Here is a 21,996-nt window from a genome sequence, read left to right as displayed (position 1 = left end):
AAGCCTATTCTAAGATTGTCCCCTCTTCTTTGCAATTTAGAAGAAGTAAGTTACTTACCCCTCTAAACCTTGTTGAAATTCCATCCATCTCCTCAGTCTAAGCAACTTAATAGAATTAACTGAATCAAACCTCAAGAACTTGAGAGTCTCTCTTACCTTATATAAACAGAGGCTTGGGAATCATGAAGATCTGAGTTTGAATCCACATAAATGTTTGAATCCATATACAGGTACCAGCTGAGTAACCCTGGGCAAACTACTTAATCCCTCTGTTCTTTCTGCTGTTGTTAAATAACAGCTCTCATATCACAATAGCGTTGTATGTGTGGGGGTGGGGTAATAAAGATTATATGAGAACCACATAAAGTATCCAGAATGGTCTTAATAAGACCAACTAACTCATGAAAAATAGTTTAAAAAAAAACCTCTCCAAATCTATACCAGATACGTAAACATTGCACAAATTATTTTCATCTTTCCTAAAAGACAAATTAGTGATTTGAAAGGAAGTAACATCTGAGAAAGTTGTTTAAACCAGAGATTACAGTAGCTTTGGCTTAGAGTTCTTATAAAATATATAAAACATTAGTAATTCTGTTTCCTTTTAATTTCTTTTAAAGTTAGCAGCTTCATTCAATTAGTTTCTTAATGGAAAAATAAATTCATTCTTAGAGGAACTACACTTATTACTTTTTAAATTCTTGACTGTTTACTTCTGAGGGCATTAAAAGCCATCAAATGGTAAATGTTTTACCTTTGCAACAAAAGAGTAAAAAAAATTTGACTATTATACAGATTTTTGTTATGGCTGAAATTCAACTATCATAGAAAGAGTTAACTGAACCCAAATCACAGGAGGTAAAGATATTGTGACAATTAAATATAACAAATGATTATAAATTACTCCTGGAAATGCACATGGTTAATATGAATTTAGTATAAAGTACATCTCTCTCCACAAAAAAATTATATTCTATCCTTTAGTTCAAGTGAAATGGAATATTTAAATTTGAAGATAAAATTTGACAGGTATGTATCAGAGATTGATAAATCCAAAAACACTTTTCAAGTTGGCACACACTTTAAATGAATAATTTGAGTTGTCCTCATTGTTTGATTAGAAGTTTTGTGAACTTTATTTCTCCCCAACGTTGTGTGCTTATTGGTTAAACAAAGTTAATGTGTACAAACCCAGTCCTGCAGGATTTGTACTTCTTACCAGAGAAAGTGCCAAGTGCTGTAAATACCTTTTACATTTCAGCATTTATGTTCTTAAAAGTATTACTGACATTTAAGTCTTTATGATCACTAACAAGTCTTTATATTTAAGAGCGTAGTTCAAAAGGCCATGTTGTTTTGGCTCACTTTTAAGGTATTAAACTCCTTTCAGAAAAGAATTTTTTATATTTACAACATAATTAAGAGATTTCTAGAATTGATAACCTAAACTTTCCTGACAATTAAAAATCATCCACATACCAAAAAGGAAGCATAATCCTATTATAAGGACTAAGGAGGAATGTATTTTTTTAAAAACTAATTTACTTCTAATATAAATAGAGTTTCTTTAAGTTTACAAATGACTTTGAGTGTCTGCACTTTTTTTTCCAAAAGCCCATGAAGGACATTTTTCTTTTGAGTAAAATACTAGTGTTCTTGACTTTCCACAATAAAAAGATTAGTACTTGGGGAAGGGGGAGCAGGTGGAGAGAAGGAGTATGTGAAATTATACCTGCCTAAAAAGAAGTTTTACTTATGGTAGGTTTCTTGGTTTGGTCTATTTTGGCTTTTGGTTGTGTGTGTATCTGTGTGTGCACACGCCTAAGAGAAAGAGAAAAAAGTTGTAATGAGTAAAATGACAGTTTATGACGCCTATAAAATCTATCTTGGTTCAAGTTCAAATTCACAAACTCCACAAAAGTCTATGGATTTGCCTAGAGCTACAGGATAAAAATTAAGGCAGCACCGCGCATTCCTAAACCTTCTAAAATGTGTGGTGAACTTAACCTTTGCTCACTGTTGTACTTAAGGAGTAGGCATACAGTTCTTAGAAAAGAAAACACAAAAGCCCCAATTCTTCATGCCATGTCTTAAAAAAAAAAAAGGCAAAACAAGTAAACGCATTATAGTAACTAACCTTGAAATCGCTTTAAGCTGCCACTCTACATGACACTTACTTTGGCACACGTAACGTACCTGTCTGTAAAAGCATATCTTTTATTCTTGGCTCTTAAGTCAGAAACCCAGTTGGTAAACATTAAGGCTCGCGGTGTTAGCATTTTGATTGCATAGTATCATACCTGTGAGCGTAATTCTTTGGTCTGGAGGCACTGAGAGGACTCGGTTTTCACGCATGTTCAAAGCACCCAGATTTGGGGAGGAAGCCTGCGCTCCCGTGAGTTTGGAGGGCGTCCCACGGGCGCGACCCTTCATTCCCAGGGACAGCAGGCGCCCTTTGTACATCCACTTTTGCAACTTCTTGACTGTCACCGCAGGCGGCTTGAGGAAGGGGGGCCCCTCCGGGCGGTCTCCTTTGCCGCTGCGTAACACAGAAGACCCTGATGGATCCCTGAAAGGGGTTCCCGGGGAGCGGCCGGGGTCCTTGGAGCCCAGAGGCAGGCGGCCGGCGGGCGTCACAGTCCGGGCACTGCCCCCGCGCCAGCCGTCCATCCTGCCTCCACGTGGCGGGGGCTCGTCCCAGTCCCCGCGCGCGCCGCACCTGATCCAGCTGTCGCTCGGCCACCGCTGGAAGGGAGGCGGCTTGGCATACACCCGGAGGCTCTCGAGGCTTCTGCTGCACGGCAGCCGCATCCGAGGAGTCTGCAGCCGGCCTCCCCCCGACTCCCTAGGAGGCGACCGGGGCGGGGACACCTGCTGCCCAGGGCGGTCGCCGCCTCCCCGCTCCCAGTCCCGGGGGCAGGCTCGTCGGTCCGCAGGCCCGCTGGGGGAAGGCGGCTGGCCCGGAGCCCGGGCTCCCGCAGGGCAGCCGTGATCCGCCAAGCCCCCGCCACCCCGCCGCGCGCCAGAGTCAGGGGGCAGGTCGTGCATGGCCTGGATCAGCAGATAATAGGCCTCTCGCAACTGGGTCTGCAGCCTGCCCGTCTCCAGGCGGCCGCCCTCCGCCCCCGGGGAGGAGCCCGCCGCCGGGAGAGGCGGGGGCCGTCGCTCCGCCTCCGCCCCCTCAGGCTCGGGCGCCGGCGGAGAGCCGCCGGGCAGGTTCTCATAGTAGTCGGCGTTGTAGTCCCCGGCGTCCTCCTCCTCCTCCTCCTCCTCCTCCTCCTCCTCCTCCTCCTCCTCCTCCTCTCCGCTGCCCCGGGAGCCCGGCGGGGCGTGCAAAGAGGCGCAAACGAGTCCGCGGCCCCGGGGGACGGCCTTCTGCCCGCCGCGCGGCCGAGGCCCGAGCGCCCCCGCCTGCCCCGGGCTCCCTCCGGGGACCCGCGCCTCGGGGCTCCACACCTCAGGCGACGGCGGGGGCGGCGTTAGGCTCGGCTGGGCTTCCCTGCAGTGCTCGCGTCGGGGGGAGTCCGCACCACCCCGGGCGTCTCCCTCAGCCACCGAAGAAGTCGCCACCGTAGCTGCAGCAGCCGTCCGGAGCCCGAGCCCCCCGGCGCCGCGGGAAGCCCGCCTTCCCCGGAGTTTGGACAGCGTCCTCCTCAGAGGGTCAGCCATCCCCTCTGCCTCAGCAACCAGGCTCGCCCCCGCCGCGGGGAGAGGTCGGAGCCGGGTTGCAGAGAAAGCCGCGCAGGCGGCGGCGGCGGCGGCGGCTCCCCATGACCGGCGCTGGCCCTCGCCGGCTCCTCACATACTTGGCATAACTCTGCCGCGGGAAGGCGCGGGGGAGGGCGGTGGCGCCGCAGCGCGCATGCCCCGGAGCCGCGCGCCACGACGGGGCTCCAGGGCAGCCGCCCGCCGAGCTGCGTTCGCAGGTGGGCAGGCGGCGCAGGTAGAGGCGGAGGGCGCCGGGAGGCGGGCGGACAGCAGGTTAGCCGAAGTGGGCAGACTCAAGCGGGATTGAGCGCGAGGGATGCAGTGAGAGTTGAGGCGGGGGGGCGGGGGGGGGGGAGGAGGAAGAACGAGCGAGAAAGTTAAGTCTGGGCTAGGGGCTGCGAAATTTTGGTTAAGGAGCCAGAGAAAGGGAAAGTGCCCTCCAGGCTGTCACCCCAGCGCCTTCACCACTCTCCTCCCCGTTGCCACCCCTGCTCGAGGCATGTCTTAGATATAGCAAGTCCTAGCTTGAGAGAAAACAAAGATTGTTTTGACGGACGAAGTATTAGTGCAGGTGTATCTCAGTGCATGTGTCACAGAAATGTTTCGATCATTTTAATTGCACAGAGCTGGCTGTGTAAAGGAGATCTGCAGCAATTCCTCTTCAATAAGGAAGAATCCTTTTATCCAGAAAAGCAACGCCGGTGTCTCTCTTTTAAAACTATTTTTCCTTCTTTTTTCTTTTCAATTAAAGTGTATTAACAAAATTAATTCTTACATCAATCAAAATTTGTAAAATGGAGCCCTGAATATCATAGTGGCCCTCATCACCTGGCTTACAAGACTACCATATAAAAATACATGCTTGCAGGTTTTGAATATAAAAAAATTAACAAACTTCATATTAATTTAAGCAGTGGGTTCAAAAGCAACTGATTGAAGCTGAGAAACAATGTAATCTGGAAATACCAACTCCCCAAAACATTTAATCGTGTGTTCTAGGTAGCAGTTGTAAACTAAAGTACCTCTTGTTGCCACAAATTAATTGACCAATCAGTGATTGATAAGAATCAGTTTTGCCATTATCCCTGATTTCAAAGTTACATATTTTAGTGTTTACATATTAGGAAGAGCCTTTGAGTTATATATAAATGTGCTAACAGCACAGTACCTGCATATAGTTGGTACTCAAGTACTCAGGAAATATTTGCTGGATAAATAAGTGCTTGCATTACTGAATAAAAAAAATAATTTAACTTCCTTTATTTCCAACTATAGTATATGTTCCTGTGGTAGTTGTTTTGTTGTTGTGTGCACCAAAGGCTCCAATCTCTAAATATGCTTTGATTCATACTGCGTTTTATTAGTACCTAGTCTCTCCTGGAATAATTGTACCTGCATCTGTATTTGCAGAAATCTTACCCATTCTTTAAAACTCTTCTCAGCTGTCTTCTCTATGAAATCACTTCTGATCTCCCAGATGGGCATAATCTCAAGTTCTTTTAAACTCCAATAATACATTATTCCTGCCCACTCATAGTGTATTTGTTGTTTTATACAATAAATTTGTATACACGCCCTATCCCACTTACAAGAAAATTCATAAACTCCCTAAGGGCAGAGACTGTTTATTAATATAATTGACCTATGTATTCTCCACATAGTATAAGTATAGCATCTTATATACTGTACATGATAAGTATTTTTGAATTAATATCAATTGTAATTTAGAGGAAAAAATGGCTTTAATTTCCAGTCTATTATCTAACTTTCCACTAGACCACAGTATGTTAGTGTTGTTTTAAAATTCTTTCAATGATGAATAAGAAACATAGTTTGTTAAATAATCTTAATTCTTATCTAGGAAAATACTATGAAATGTTATGCTAATTTACATATATTAATATTTATAGTTCTAAAATATTTCATTCCATGGACCCAAGGCTATTTAATGAATAGTCAAAGCATAAAATTATTCCCAGTGAAATATTCCCACAGGAAATGACTGATAGCAAAGCTGCCAATAATGGTTCTATAAACACAATTTGATCGCTATCTCAGAAATTGTTTCCATTCCAACTCTGTTGCAAAATCATTTTACTCTTTGTAGTTAACATAGTTGTTAAGAACACTATAAGTTTTGTGTGTGTGTATATATATATATATATATATATGTACATTTATATGTGAATAGAAAAATATGACCTTGAAGGTCTAGGTTGAATTTCATCTTTAATTCAACTTGTCAACTTGTTGATTTGTAAAACACATTGACCAATATACAATACTGTGCATTGTTCTAGTCATTATTCAGAACTAAGTCTGATGCAGCACACCACAACTGAACCTAATGCTACTCTAAAGTTGAGAATGTTCTATCACCTGAATTCACAATTTTAAACATGTTTTGGCTCACAACATAAATTAATAAGGCAGTCATGGCCATGTGACACTACTTAAAGGCCTTAAAAATGTAAATCCCACTTCTCTGTATGTGCGGTGCACATCAAGAAAACTAATGTGTACTGAAATTCTAAGGAGACAGTGCCCGTGGAACTTACGTTATACATGATATAACTAAGACAATGACAAGACATGAACATAAGCTATAATTTGTAAAATCTTTTTAAATAATTTATACTCCATTCCTTCACTTATCTCAATTTCCATATCTTTCTAATTGACAGATTCCCATGAAAATTAGGGGGTGGGAATACATTTTTCAGTGTTTGTACTTGTTTCTCAGTGACTTGGAAATCATTCTGATGCCCCAAGAATTAACAACTATGTGTGCTGGCACTGTCACAAAAGATATAACAACTGTGAGATGATAGAGCTCCAGTAAGGCAGGGAGCCAAACCAGGGCTGGGGTAGTACTGACTCAGTCTGGGAGGAGGGAAAAAGCAGGCAGTTTAAGGCAGAGGGCTAGGTTTAACAGTAACAGAAGGGAAGTGTTTGGGTGTGTTATGGTTATTTTCTAGTCAATTTGGAGTGCATTTCTGTCTCACTGGTGCTCAGTTGTCCATTATGCATAGTCTAGTGGAACCAAAGGCAAATTTAGCTCTGACATTTGCCCAGTTCTCTCTCCCTAAACTGCCTCACAGGGATCCTCTGGTGGAGACCAACCTGGTCTGCCATGCAGCTCCATCAGTATTGAGTAAAAAGTACTTCAGCCTAAAGCTGACCACACTACCACTGCCCTGAGAAGCAAAGATGGCATGTTCTCAATATAGCATTTTTTTACTGTTTCGTGATTAACAACATGGAGCAATTTGCAACATTCCTTACCTCATCCCCTCCCAACCAAAGTAATAAGAAAAAGACTTGCTAAAAATAAAACCACGTGTATTTTGTAATGTCTTAGAAATGTATAATGTCTTAGAAATGTATAATGTCTTAGAATATTCACAGATATTTCAGTTTCTCTTAATATATATTGGGGATTTATAGAGTAACTTGCTCAAGCTCACCATAATAAGTGAAGGGCCATTCAAATCTCTATCTAATTCCAAAGACACTACACACTTGTAGCATTTCCTTGACTAGAAAAAGAGACTAGACACTTGATATAATAGTCCTTGCACTGACTTGAACCTTCATTTTTATAAATTATTTAGTTGGTCACCTTTCAGAAAAGAGTTTAATATTTTATGAGCTTTTGTGAAATGTAGTTGAACATTGGGAAGCTGCTTGTTGAACATTTGAATGCTCAGTGCAGTCCCCTTCAGGGCTGTTAGAACTAAATCCTATATTCCTGTTTAACTATAAATCTATTCGTATTAAACCTCAATGCAAAACTGCATCCTGAAAACATTGTCAGATTTTAATAGGACAAGCTACAATTAAATACTTTAAAGGCAAAATATATGCATCCCCTTAACAACCACAGAAGCTTTTAGATAAGCCCCTTTTCAAAAGTGAATAGGTGGTAAGTAAAGGAAAAGTTTAGCCTGCCTTTTCTAAATGATGTGGACCTCAGGCTAACCAAGCAGTTGATGAAGGAAGTTGCTCTGTTTCAAAGTTGTCAATCTAATAAATGAAGATGAATTGATAGAATGTCACCATTTTGCACCCTAATGAAGTAATGGTTCTAATAATGGATCTAGGTAAAAATCACCAGTGGCTACTAACCTCACAGAGAGAGAGAGACAACCTGACCTATGACCTAACACAAGTACACACCACCACCTAGGTTTTTATCAATTTTAATGGTCTTGCCAAAAATGAAACCAGTGTCTGATCAACCGCAAAATCTGATTACCGATTTTCAAGAATTATGGAGAACAAAGAGCATGTTAAATAATACTATGGGGTGCAATCAGCAAAACCCAGACTTTGAGAAACTACACGACAGAGGACTCAGTTTCTTCAACATATTAACCGATTGCAATGAATGGATTTTATCTGAACAAACATCTGTCAAAAAAGATTATGAGCCAATCAGGAAGATTTGAATACTGACTACATATTTGGTGATACTGAAGAATTGTTGTAATTTTAGGTGTGATTTTTTTAAAAATAAGCTCAAAAAACTCAGGAGAGAACTTCCTCATCCTTCCATCTCCAAATCTACCAACCAGCATTACCTGTACTCTGATACCCTACCATGTCCCCCGACCCTAAATGAGGCCAAATCCCTGACCTCTGCCTCTCTCCCCTCCCTGACATCCAGTCACACTATTTTCCTTGTTCCTCCACAACACTCCTGCCTCATGGCTTTTGCATTTGCTGTTTACTCTGCCTGAAATGATTTCTTCATGAGCTACTCTCTTCTTCTATTCAGGTCTTACCTCAAATGTTACCTCCCCAGGGAAATACCTACCCAGACCACCCTATCTAAAGTAATATCCCTGACACTTCCTATCCACTCAGTTTGCTTTATTTTTCTTTATTGTACTTATTACTATTTAACATTATATTAGATGTCTCTTGATTTGTTTATGTGACATCACTACCCCCAAAATGCCATAACCTCACCTTGTAGAATAGTTCTGGCAGGTATAGGTGCTCCATACAGATTTGTTGAATGAAAGTGTGATTTTTGTGCCCAAGAGCAAGTTAATATATTTTTCCATTTCCTCCGTGGTCAGATTGGTTTGCCATTGTTTCACATTGTGTCTATTGTTGAGAGGATTAAAAGAGGTAACAGTCAACATAGATGAACCTTGAAACATTATGCTAAATTACAGAGGCCCAAATAAGCAAATCCATAGAAACAGAAAGTAGATTAGTGGTTACCAGGAGATGGGGGAAGGAGGAAATGAGTAATTTCTAAAGGGCATAGGATTTCTTTCTAGAGTGACGAAAATGTTCTGGAATTAGATTTTGGTGATGGTTGCACAACCTTGTGAATATACTAGACTTTAAAATGGTGAATTTTATAGTATGTAAATTTTATCTCATGTTTCTAAAAGAGGACTATTTTCTTGCCTTTTTATTTTTAGCTCTAATCCCAACTAATACTCATGGGAAATCTTGACAAAAAAGAAAATGTTTTAGGGAACACTTAAGAGAGGGTTGGAGATGCAAATAACAGCTTGAAAGGTATTTCATTGGACAATCATTGTTGGAAATGATTTCACATCCCAAATCCTAGTTTTTCAATATGGCCTTCAGTTCTATATAGTCATACCTTGGTATGGATGGGAGATAGGTTCCATAACCCCCCATCCCACCTTGGACACCAAAATCCACAGATGCTCAAATCCCTTATATAAAATGGTGTAGGATCTGCATATAACCTATGCACATCTTCCTGTATACTTTAAATAATCTCTAGATTACTGAAAATACCTAATACAATGCCTACATATCCGTTCATTCACATGGATTCAACATAGTGCTAAATGTGTGGCAAATTCAAGTTTTGCTTTTTGGAAATTTGTGGAATTTTTTTCTGAATATTTTTAATCCAAAGTTGGTTGAAATCATGGATGTAGAGCCCACAGATACAGAGGGCTGACTGTATATTCAACAAATAAATACAAGTGGTTTCTTAAAGTTCACTTTTCTCTATCAACTACCAAATAATTCAAATCTAGACTTACAAAATCAAATAAGACTTTTCTGACCCCTCAATCTCTCACTTCCCACCAAGAAAACAAAAACATTTTTCATCATTTGGAAATAACAATCTACTTTCGTTTCTTGCTGGTAACTCGTGGTTCTTTCATATAAACAAAACCAAGGAGCATTACCCTTATAAGCCAGAAACTGCCTAGAAAAACCATAATTACACTGAAAAAGATAAGTAAGTAAACACATCTTTAGCCTTTTGTATTCTTTTTCTGGAGGATTTTCTCTAAGGTAGAGGGTAAGGAACTACATATTACCTAACATTTTAGAATAACAGAGAACCAATTAACGGGAAAAACACAAACCAAAAACTACCTGATGGGTGGGTGTAGTGGCTCACGTCTGTAATCCTAGCACTCTGGTAGGCTGAGGCAGGAGGATTGCTTGGGCTCTGGAGTTTGAGACCAGCCTGAGCAAAAGTGAGACCCTCCGTCTCTACTAAAAATAGGAAAAATTAGTCTACACCATACCACCCTGAATGTGCCAGATCTTGTCTGATCTCAGAAGCTAAGCAAGGAGGGGCCTGGTTGGTACTTGGATGGGAGAAGAAATTAGCTGGGTGTAGTGGTGCACACCTGTAATCCCAGCTACTCAGGAGGCTGAGGCAAGAGGATTACTTGACTATGGGAGTTGGAGGCTGCAGTGAGCTATAATGACGACACCACTGCACTCTACCCAGGGCGACAGAGTGAGACCCTGTCTCAAAAAAAAAATTACCTAGTAACTTCTTTCTTGATTAAAATAATCTTCTGACTATTCCATTAAACATAAAGAAGGGATCGTGGGTAAGTAGTTATTTATTAACTGTTGCTGATAGTCCAAAAGGAAGCTAGATTCTTTTTTAATATACAAAATCAGTTATTTTGCTCCCAAGCTCATTTTCATTAGAGCACATATAACTATTAATAACTCTATGGTTTTACTATAAAAAAATCTCAATTTAATCTCAGTTGCTGTTTTAAATTGTGGAGCATGGATGCAATTATGGCACACCCAAAAAGTGGGATAAGGTATATACAAGGCTAGAAATGTCCATTCAGTGTAGAAGTGATAGGTCCCAAGAAACACATTTCAAGTGGATTATTTCAAAACAGGAGAGTTTTTAAAGTAACATGTTCTCAAAGGATTATCAAAGAAATGAAAGATTTAGCATTTGTGTGTATTTGGAATAAATACTGATAAATCACACCAGCAGGTTAGGACAATTTCTTTGCTCTGAAAAGTTCTGCTTCTGGTAAATCACAAGACAAGGCAATAATAAGCAAAGAATTTTTTTCCTGCATTATTATACTTTCCATGAATGCTGGATCATGTATTATTCTCTGAATCCACAGGGCCCAACATTGCACATCTCTACTTATCTCTTGAAGTCTGGAAATCAGTCTCAAGTCACATCCGTGTTCACGAAATACACCTTCTTACTAATTTTACTAAACATCCAAGAGTTAATGAAGTTGTTTCACATATTAGTGGTAAAACCAAGATGAAAAATAGAACCATCTATTCTGTTATCAGAGTAAACGAAATCAGCATCTTCATTGACCCATTTAAGATGAAGTATGACAGTTTTCTTTCTTTTTCTTTTTTTTTTTTTTGAGACAGAGCCTCACTCTGTTGCCCAGGCTAGAGTGCCATGGCATCAAGCTCACAGCAACCTCAAACTCCTGGGCTTAAGCAATCCTTCTGCCTCAGCCTCCTGAGTAGCTGGGACTACAGGCATGCACCACCATGCCTGGCTAATTTTTTTCTATACATATTTTTAGCTGTCCAGATCATTTCTTTCTATTTTTAGTAGAGACGGGGGTCTCACTCTTGCTCAGGCTGGTCTCAAACTCCTGACCTCGAGTGGTCCTCCTGCCTTGGCCTCCCAGAGTGCTAGGATTACAGGCATGAGCCACCATGCCCAGCCAGTATGACAGTTTTCTAAGATGCACCTGGAGATGAAGGTAAGAACAGCTTGAAAGCTATGTTTCATTGGGCAATTGCTGTCAGAAATCTCTCACATACCATATCCTTGTTTTTCAATAGAGCCCTCAATTCTACATATTCAACAAATAAATACAAGTGTCTTCCTAATTAGGAGACAACAGGTGCCTACAGAGTCATCAGCAACACTATAATGGGCAGTGGAAGGTCAGTATCCTGTGAAAACGCAGAAATTGCTCTGGAAGAAACTAATGTAGAGTTTGTGCAAAGACAACTTGATCTTACACATCTACAACAGAACTCCAAACTCAATGCCTGTTGGGGCCCAGCAGGACCTTACAATGAGTGTTCCAGTCCAGATATAACAGACAGAGGACTCAGTAAAAGGGAATAACTACTTTCTCAGCTCAGAGAATGGAGAAGTACAAATAACTATCCCCTCATCCTTGTCTCATGTTCCTTTTTTGCACCCTTGACTAAGAAAGTGAACTTCATATTTTAAAAAACTCTACATAGGCTAACTCTGGGTAGGTCAACAAAATATATGTGCTGCTTGCCAGTTTTTGATCTCTGATCCTCAGGGAATAATACAGAAAAGTTGTTTCCAGAAGAATGGAATTATCAATACTGTAATTTTAAATAATCTACTGTTAGCCTCATGACCCAAAGGGCTAATGTCTCTGATGATGACTAAACTTCTTTACCTTATTTTTTTATCATTGTAATCTCACTATCAGCTTGAGCCTCATGTTTGCACAGAATTTTATGAATTATAAAGTGTTTTTACTTTACCTCCTAGTCTGATTCTCACCAAAAACCTTTGAGAGTAAATAAGTAGAGCACAGATAATCATAACGACATTCAGATGAGACAGCTAAGGCCTAGAAGGAAAAGCAATTGAATCGTGGCTGTTTAGATCTGAGGAGGACCCAACCCCAGTTTCCCAAGCTTCTAGTTCAAATCTTTTTTTAAAAATATTTTTGTATCTGATGAAAATGATGCTTTCTTTAAACTCATAGATAACTTAGAAATATAGAAAAACAAAAAGAAAAATCTCATGTAACCCTCCCTACAACCACAATTATTAAAGTGGAATTCAGTTTTCAACTTCACATGAAGCATAGTTGCTGCTTGGAAACCATGTGTTTCAATATTTCAACATCATTAGTAATACTGAAATAATATTCTGGTAATGCAGAACAATTATCTTAGAGTATGATGTTTTATTGTAAACACAGCATGGTACTTGCTGGTATATTTGATCTAACATGTCTGAGGAAGGAGAAAGTTAAAAACTTATTTTACAATAAGAATTTCAAATGACCTAATAGGAACATCATTTCTACCAGGATCTCTGTGAAATTACATTGGTGGAAAAATGTTTTTCTTTAAATGCACAAGAGGTTCCACTAATCTGAAAACCTTTTTTTTTTTTTTACCATGCATGCCAGTCGGCAACCTCATAATTACATGTCCAAAGATTGTTCAAATAAAAAGGGAACAAAGCGCCTAACAAAGTTCAATGCATAAGTCAAGACTGCCTGGAGGTATGAGAAGTTTTATGTCTCTGTTTACCGCAGGAGTAAATTGAGTAAATGCGTATTTAATACATGAATCACAGTTATATTTGGTTCATATACTACAGGCAGGGAGAAACAAGAGAATTATTTCTCAGATAAAATTTATTAAGGAAAACTGAGTATACACCCACAGGTCTGAATACTTCCCCCCAGAATGCAGTCATGACAAATACAAAATAAAATAACTACAAAGCAAAACAACAAACTAGGGTCTTGGATGTCTGATTCTAGGTTTGGAGTGTTCTGGTTCTTAATTGTAAAACAGAGACAGAATGTATGTGGCACCTATTTGAGGACTCTGAGAAGTGAATAGTAGCAGGTGGATTAGGGAAGACAAGAGTTCAAAGGACCACCAAACTGGTGGTGAGTTTACCTTTTTTTCCCTTCCAATATCCATTGACCTGAATGTAATGTACCCTCAAGCCGGGAAGTGAGCACTGGGGCCCAACAAGGAAGAGCTCCAGGAGAAGCCCTCTAGTTTTTTCTTACAAAGCTGAACAGGAACTTCTAATGCTCAGAGAAAGTGCAGAAATTCCTGGGGTTTATCCTTTTCTCTGTTCTCTTGTGTTTCAGCTCCCAAATACTTTTGTAGAGGTGATGACAGGGACCACAGTGGAAGCCTACAGGAGCCAACAGTCTAAGAGAGGGGAAACTTTCTCTCTGGATGGTGGAGCTGTGGCCCAAAGAGGGTAGGCAAACTGCCATTGCCTTTTTCTCTCTCTCCATCCTTCTGCTGTTTGGCCCTGGATGCATGCACAGTTATAGATGTATGCAGCAGAGCCAGGAAACCAAAGCTTAGTAGACAGAGGACCAGGGAGCACCAGGAACTGGAAAGGATTGTAGAAACTGGGGAGATGGTTTATGAGCTCCTGGGCTCAGTGCTGAGCTATGGCATACATGAGTCTGATCCTAATCAGCACACCAAAGACTTTGAAAACTAAACTAACATATATATCACTACCCAGATCCCAAACTGACTATCAGATGACCCATTTGTAGGACAGATATGAATAGCAAAACAAAGGTTTAAGAAGCTGAGCTAACATTAGAAGCACACCCCACAGAAGTTAGGTTGAAACTTACAGCCTTAACCTAACCAGGTCAATTGTCTGCTAAAACAAAACAAAACAAAAATCAACATTTTCTATAGGATTTAAATAAGACCCAGAGTTTCAGAACATAATATTCAATATGTCCAGGAGATAATCCAAAACTACTTGGGGTACAAAGAGCCAGGAAAATCTTAACTTGCATGGGAAATGATAATCAACAGACACTAATACCAGCATAACACAGACGTTGGAATTATCTGAAAAAGACTTTAAAAACAGCTATTATATACATGCTTCAATAAACACTTGGGAACATTCTTAAAACAAATTTTAAAAAGTATCAGCAAAAAAAAAAAAAAAAGTAGATGATATAATGAAGACCTAAATGGAACTTTTAGAATTGAAAAATACAATGACAAAAAAAACTTCACTTAATAGGCTCAAAAGAAAAATGGAGATTACAGAAGGAAAAGTCAATAAACTTGAAGATATGTCAATAGAAATTTTCCAATCTGAACAACAGAAAAAAAGAGCCTCAGGGACCTATGAGTTAATAACAAAAAGTCTTTTATGTCCTTAGAGTCCCAGAAGGAAAAAGAGTGTGGTGTTGAAAAAATATTTGAAGACATAATGATGAAAATTTCCCAAGTTTAGCAAAAGACATAAACATAGACATTTTTAAACTTTGGTGAACTCTGAACGGGGTAAAGCCAGAGGAATCTATGCCCAGAAATTATAATCAACCTACTGAAAAGTAAAGACAAAGAAAAAAATCTTAAAAGCAGCCAGATAAAAATAATGCGTTACTTATAAGAAGGACAATGATTTGAATGACGGCAGATTTCTCACCAGAGCCATGGGGATCAGAAGGAAGTGGCACAATATTTTTCAAGTGTTGAAAAAAAGAGCTGTCAACTCAGAATTATATACTCACATAGCTATTCTTCAGGAATAAGGTGAAATAAAAACATTCTCAGTTGAAGGAAAACTAAGATAATTCATTGCTGGTAGACTTACTCTAAAGAATTGCTAAATAATGTTCTTCAAACAATAGAGAAATGATACTGGAAAGAAATTTCACTGGAGTGTTCAGTCTACTCAAATTTAATGAAAACTATTAATATGTTTGGATTTAGGCCTACCATTTTATTATTTGTTTTCTGGATGTTCCTTCTGTTACTATTTCCTATTTTCTTTCTTATTTGGTTTTTTTGGACATTTTTTCATATTCCATTTTTATTTATCTATGGTGATTTTGACTCTATCTCTTTGTATAGTTTTTAAAAATTGGTTAGTCTAGGGGAATAATATATACACTTAACTTTTCACAGCCTACTTAAAATCAGTATTTTACCACTTCAAGTAGAATATGTAAACCTCCCAACATATAGGTCTTTCTTAGCTTCCTCCCCTTTATATTATAATTGTCTTATGTCTTACATCTACATACACTGAAACACCATCAGACAATGTTATAATTTTTTATTTCAACTATATTTTAAAGAAGTTAAAAGAAAAAGAATAGTCTATTATATTTACCTAGATATTTACCATTTCTGTTACTCCTCCTTCATTCCTTCAATGAAATTATTTGGTAGAATGAAATGCATGTTTTCCCTCATAACAAGGCTGATCTGATTACCAGCTACTAAGAGTCTAATCTTCCATCAACATAGTCCAGGGGTCCTCAACCTATGGTGAGTTGTATAATTATTTCATTATATATTACAATGTAATAATAATAGAAATAAAGTACACAATAAATGTAATGTGCTTGAATCATCATGAAACCACCCCCCGCCCACCCCGTCCATGGAAAAATTGTCTTCTGTGAAAACAGTCCCTGGTGCCAAAAAGTTTGGGGACCACTGACATAGTCCACACTGAGTCTACAGTACAGCAACACTCCTGTAAAAGAATAGTCCAGTACCTTGGTGGCAGGTTGATTGTGTTGGATGCCTTCCACCATGGAGGGAATTTGTCCTCCTTGGAATAGAAACATATTAATAATATAAATTTTCCTTTCCTTCCTGCAACACATCTGCCAGTACCATCATCCATGGACTTACAAAATGCCTTATTCTTTGTCTTAACTTTGATTCTGTACAAAGAATTCACTTAACAGTTAAGGACATGTATAGGATAGATTGCATAGGATATGAGCTCAGATTTCATGGTCTTAACACTTCTCCCATCACCCAGAAGCAGGAAACCTGCTAGAATGGTGGACACTGAAGGCTTAGTTATGGTGCCAACTGGGAGACAACACCCTGTGAAAGGATGATGTTCTATCTTACAAGATGTACTATATGCTTTATATCAGCAACTGATATGGGATATTGTTTATACAATTGCAAGAATATAAGAGTCCTAGAATCAAAAGGTAGAACTGGGGAGGAGGATTTCCTCTCACTATTCTAACAACCCTCTCACAGAATTTTTGCTTCCTGTCCTTGAAAGTTTGAGCTCTGTTGGTTTAGAGGTCTTAGTCCCCATGAAAAGAATGTGTCCATCAAGGGACATAAAAATGTCTCCATTGAATTGTAATTTGAAACAACCACCTGACAATTTGGGGCTCCTCATGCCACTAAACTAACAGATAAGAAGGTAGGTGTATCAGACAGCTATTGATGCAATAAAACTGCGTAACAAGCACAAAATCTCAGGGACATATGACAATGAATATTTACTTTTCAGTCATAGGTCCGCAGATCAGTTGGGACAGCTCTGCTATCAGACTACAAGTCTGCTTATCTACACAGGCCTCATTCTGCTGCCTGGCTGAAGGAGCAGTAGCTACCTGTGCCCTGCCTCCTAAAGCCTAGGTTTGGAATTGGCATGTCATTTCTACTTACATTCCATTGGCTAAAGGAGCCCACCAAACCAAGGCCAAGGGTACACATATTCAACTTTTCTAACCTTTGTGCTTTGAATTTCTAACTAGTTCCTATGGGCTGTCCTGATTTTAGTTTTCCTCAATACTACCTAGTATTCCCTTCCCCTGGACAGCTGCTGGCTGGTTTCTCTCCTTAATGACTTCCAATATGGAATTTAATGGAAGAGGACTAACATTTCTGGAGGTCCTACTCTGTGCCAACCGCTAAATCATATATCATCTCATTTATCCTCATAACTCTGAGAAATAAAACTTGCTATCCCCACTTCACTTATGAGAAACCTGAGGCTCAGGGTGGAAAAATTAACTCATCCAGGGTCACAGAACTGGTATGACTTTTAAAATTCACATAAAAAAATTTTGATTCCAAAGCTTAAGCTTTCCCTCTATATCCTACCCCTTCCACAAATACTTGGCTCTTTTTCTCCCCACTCTAGCCACAGGCTTAGCTTTTTATTTACCAAATCTTGGGTTCTGGCCTATTGTCTTTGGAAAATCTGAATAGGTCATTTCATAGTCTTAGGAAAAATGCTCACTGAGAAGTCAAACAAAGACTTCTGATTAAAGGGTTCCAGAAACACTTGGTGAAGGAGGCAGGACCCAAATGTTGGCTGGGTAGAGATGAGTGAGAAAATGTCCATACTAGTGAAACAGCAAGAGCAGAAGCATAGAGGTGGGAAAGTACAGGATGTGCTCAGGAATTGTAAGGAGTCTGCTTCAACAAGAATTTGGGGTCAATTCCTGGGTAAGAGGAAGAGGGAGAAGAGGCTTAACATCCCGTTGAGGGGAATGTCTGAGGTGAGGTTGTATATGAAAGAGGAGTGAGTCCTTTTTCCCCAAATGGAAACCACAGCCAAATAAGTAGCAGTTACTGCCAAGACCTGTCAAGGCTGAAGGGAAGTAAGGATTTCATTCCATAGCATTATGTTAACAAAAGAATGAGCCAAACTATAAACGAATTTTCTGTGTAAACATTCCAAAACTGCTGTTGGAGAAACACAGAGGGCTTGGTATGCTAAAGAAAATGCATGAATGAGGTCAATTACAGGCCAAGACAGAAAGGCAAAAAGGAATTAGCAAGATGAGTTATAACTGGAAAGTCTATAATGGAAGAGCCCACCAAAAATTTCCCTTTGGGAAGATGTGGAGCATCTATATTATACATTAACGTCAGCAAGACAATTAACAGCAAGTGCCAAGGCTGACATTGAACTCATAATTTAATGAAAGGTTTTTAGAAACACATAATGGATTTCTCTCCAAACATTTAAACATCCTAGAAATATAAAATTGCATCCTGTTAGTGTAATTTTGACACATGGAAATGGACACTTTCACCACAAATGATCTCCCTATGCCCTTTAGAGAGACAGTCATTTCTGAACCAATAAAAACAAGGATCACAAGTGATTTCTGATTACTTGTGACCAGAGAAAAGGAAAGAGGGAATGATACTGTTCTGTGTCCTTTGAAAGACAAGAAATGGATCCAAGTTGCTCACTTAATTCATTTAGTACGTCCTCAGAGTATGATAAATCCATTTTGAAAATATGGCCTTGCTTTCATTGGCATGGTGCAATGTTCCAAAGCTTTGGACTTAAGGGACTGCCATTTAATTTTTGACTAGCAACAGAATTTTCAGGCAGAAAGCTGCTTGAGTTAGTCATCATATCTACTTCCACACAAGATTCTAAATGAGGGGCACTTTCCTGAATTTTAACAAGTTTACCACACTTTTTATCTCTCCACATCTTTGCATATGACACACTTGATCCTGAATGCCTCTCCCCTCCATGTTCACCTGACCCTCCCCTGCTTAAGCCCTTCAGGGTCTTACTGCTTATACAATACATTCCAATCTCCCTTCCTCATCTCACAAGGGCCTGCATGATGAGGCTTCTGCCTGCCTTTCCAGCTTCAGTGTCTTAGTCTCTCCTGGTTGCTATTTAAAAATACCATCGACTGGGTGGCTTATAAACAACACAAATTTATTTCTCACAGTTCTGGAGGCTGGGAAGTCCAAGATCAAGGTGCCAGCAAATTTGATGTCTGGTGAGGGCCTGCTTTCTGGTTCATAGATGGTGCCGTCTCACGATGTCCATACACGGGGCAAGGGACCTTTCTTGGGCCTTGTTTATAAAGGCTTTAATCCTATCCAAAAGTCCCATCTCCTGATACCATCACCGTGGAAGTTAGGATTTCAACATATAAATTGGGGGCAGGAGGGGGCACAAACATTCAGACCATAGCATTTGCCCCATGTCATTCTCTCTCCAACCATGCTAACCACCTTTCTTTTTCTCAAACCTGCCAAAATATTTCCTGCTCAGGTACTTTGTACAGGAATCCCTGTTTGCAGAGAATGCATGGTTGGATCTTGTTTATCCTTCAGGTCTTAGCTCACACGTCACTGTAGCTAAGAGTTTCTGGTCATAATTCATATCACAAACTGTAATTATCTTCTTTATCGATATATTGTACTTATTTACTACCTTCCCTATTAGAATGTAAGCTCCATGAGGGCAGAGACCAAGCACAGCTAGAACCCAACTTATCCTCCATGTGTCAGCTCAAATATTGTTCTTTGGGATCTCAGGGCCTGGTACATAGTCAGTAGTTGGTGAAAGAATGAATGAATGAATGAAGAAGACACATAAATTAGACTGAGTTTGTGAGAAAAAAAGTATTTCTGAAACTGAGAAACTCCATACAATCCATGGTGTCAATAAGATAGTATCATTTATAAACCTTGTGCTTATTTGTTGTAGGATAAACAGGGTGCCAATTGTTCAGGTTGTTACCAAATAAATTGCTTCAAAGTTGCTCATTTGCTATTAAAATTGTAGCAATATTTTTAATCTGAGCTAATGATGAGAGCAAATAAAGTTGTAAAGTTCTTCTAATTTGAATAAATGCTACTAAATGTTATCTTCAAAAAGACTGTCTTTAAAGAAAAGGAGGGGTACATAAATCATTGTTTAATATTGGATATTTAACCATTGTCTACCACAACAGAGCCAGTTCTATTAAAGCTCTCTTAAGAAGAGGGTACCTTGCCATATATATTAAATGCTAAATGTTTTAAATAATTGGTATATATAACTCCTGTTTTGCTTTATAGAATACTAAAATTAATAAATTATTTAATAAAATGCATGTTAAGGAAGATAATGTTTTAACAGTTTACATCATTCATGATAATAAGCTCCAGCTTGCTACTGCAGAACCAAATGACCAATTGTTACTCTTCCACACTTCAAAAGAAGAATGCTACTCTGATAAGGACTTTTGTTGCTAACTGCTGAAGATATTAAAAATATTTACATTATTTAGTAATTGGAAGTCCTAATCTCCCTTCTAATTACTTATTTCCCCAAGCAACCTGCCAAATGGCCTTCAGAATAAAAACTTACATTTAAATAGCTCTTTAAATTTTTACCCAATCTGTCTCTATTTTAGAAATACAACAGAGCTAATCTTGGCTAGAAATTTGCATTTCAACCATGAATGTCAAAGATCACTCCAATTTTAGGGAGTTTTTTAAATTTTACAAATTGAAAACAGTTCTCTAAACTATCAAGAAAAACTAAAAATTGAAATCTGCTTTTTAATGGAAGCGTTAAGATCATAAATCATGATAGGCTGAGAGGGGAAAAGTCATCTCAAATGAGTAAAACACAATTCCCCAAGAACAGAGCACTTGAGCTCAGCTTAAAGGGCATTGTGAAGTGCACGTGTTGGTTTGTTATTTTAGGCCTTGTTCCCATTGGCTGCTATAAATAAAATTTGAACCATTATACCATTTCTTAAAAGGGTTTTATAGAAATACCAGACATAGCTTCAAGTATAGCAATTTACACAAGTACCTCTCGAAATAGATGCCAGGTAATGAGGGACATTACTAGTTTTGCTAAAGCATATTTGTGTGACAGATTAGTCTCTGTGTAGGCACCTATTTACAGGTCAAAGCCTGCAGGCCTTTAAAGGAGAAAGCAGGGAGTTCACCCAGCCTGGCCTCTAGCTCCCAGGCAGCTGTGTAATCCCACTGAACCTGTTTGGCAGCTCAAGCAGTAACTGCTGCAGCTTGCAGATAAGACCCTCTTGGAAAGCCTGATAGCCCTTGTCAATAATGAAGCTGCAGAGAGTGAATGGAATTTTCCAAAACATCAAAACAAATTCTCTGATTTGAAAACAGTGATACCCAGTCCTTACAGAGAGCTCACTGAGTAAGATTTTTGTTAAGGAAAGATAGATGACAATTCTTTGCTTCTTTAAAAATAAATCGTATGCAAAGCTTTAATCTTATCTTGATCATAAGCAACCATTGTTTGCTTACGGGTTGCATCATTAAAGCAAAGTAAGTCACAATAGCCATAGAAACAAGACTAACATTGGATTTCCACAGCTCATTCAGCAATGGGGATTGGAAAGTCCTCTAAAAACATGGCTGTTTCACAATTTCCATATTGGATGGGTATTGCAGATCCCATTTGTGACATCAGCATGAATTTTATTGCCTCTAGAAAGGCAAAATTGGTCGGTTGAAGTCAGGGGGCAAATGAGTGCCCTACTCACAGCCCATAACAAAGCAAGTCTTCCAGCCTGAGGAGGAAGGGAGCTGTCTAGCACTCTGGAGTGCTTGGACAGTACAGGTGACCTGTCCCGGAGCTCCATGCTGACACGTCTCACTCCGGGACCAGAGAATGTTCCTGAAGTTCTGCTGGGTCTATACTTTTTGCTTTTCAAAAACCCTGGTCACTGA

The 21,996-nt window shown here is 39.6% G+C and overlaps 2 protein-coding genes across 3 annotated transcripts in view; one reads left to right on the top strand and one right to left on the bottom strand.

Moving 5' to 3' along the window:
• SYDE2 (synapse defective Rho GTPase homolog 2) overlaps positions 1 to 3,056 on the bottom strand; it is a 39,403-nt gene extending 36,347 nt beyond the window's left edge. For both annotated transcript variants that reach the window (XM_045547626.1, XM_045547627.1), the window contains exon 1: positions 2,301 to 3,056. In XM_045547626.1, coding sequence (XP_045403582.1) covers positions 2,301 to 3,048 — 748 coding nt within the window. In that variant the 5' untranslated portion in view covers positions 3,049 to 3,056. The remainder of the gene's footprint in view (positions 1 to 2,300) is intronic.
• On the top strand, positions 3,047 to 4,982 carry LOC123634840 (formin-like protein 5). The gene is made up of 4 exons (XM_045546540.1): positions 3,047 to 3,059; positions 3,109 to 3,212; positions 3,320 to 3,926; positions 4,333 to 4,982. The coding sequence occupies exons 1-4, from the start codon at positions 3,047 to 3,049 to the stop codon at positions 4,344 to 4,346; spliced, it is 738 nt and encodes a 245-aa protein (XP_045402496.1). The 3' UTR covers positions 4,347 to 4,982.
• Positions 4,983 to 21,996: the final 17,014 nt, after the last annotated feature.

Source organism: Lemur catta, chromosome 3 (genome assembly GCF_020740605.2).
Source record: "Lemur catta isolate mLemCat1 chromosome 3, mLemCat1.pri, whole genome shotgun sequence".
Taxonomy (NCBI): domain Eukaryota; kingdom Metazoa; phylum Chordata; class Mammalia; order Primates; family Lemuridae; genus Lemur; species Lemur catta.
This window is presented reverse-complemented; position numbering and strand designations above follow the sequence as displayed.

Excerpts from the sequence above, each read along its gene's own strand:
- LOC123634840 (XM_045546540.1), top strand. Across the intron at positions 3,213-3,319 it reads CGCCGGCGGAGAGCCGCCGG|CCCGGCGGGGCGTGCAAAGA; the intron begins GCAGGTTCTCAT and ends CTGCCCCGGGAG.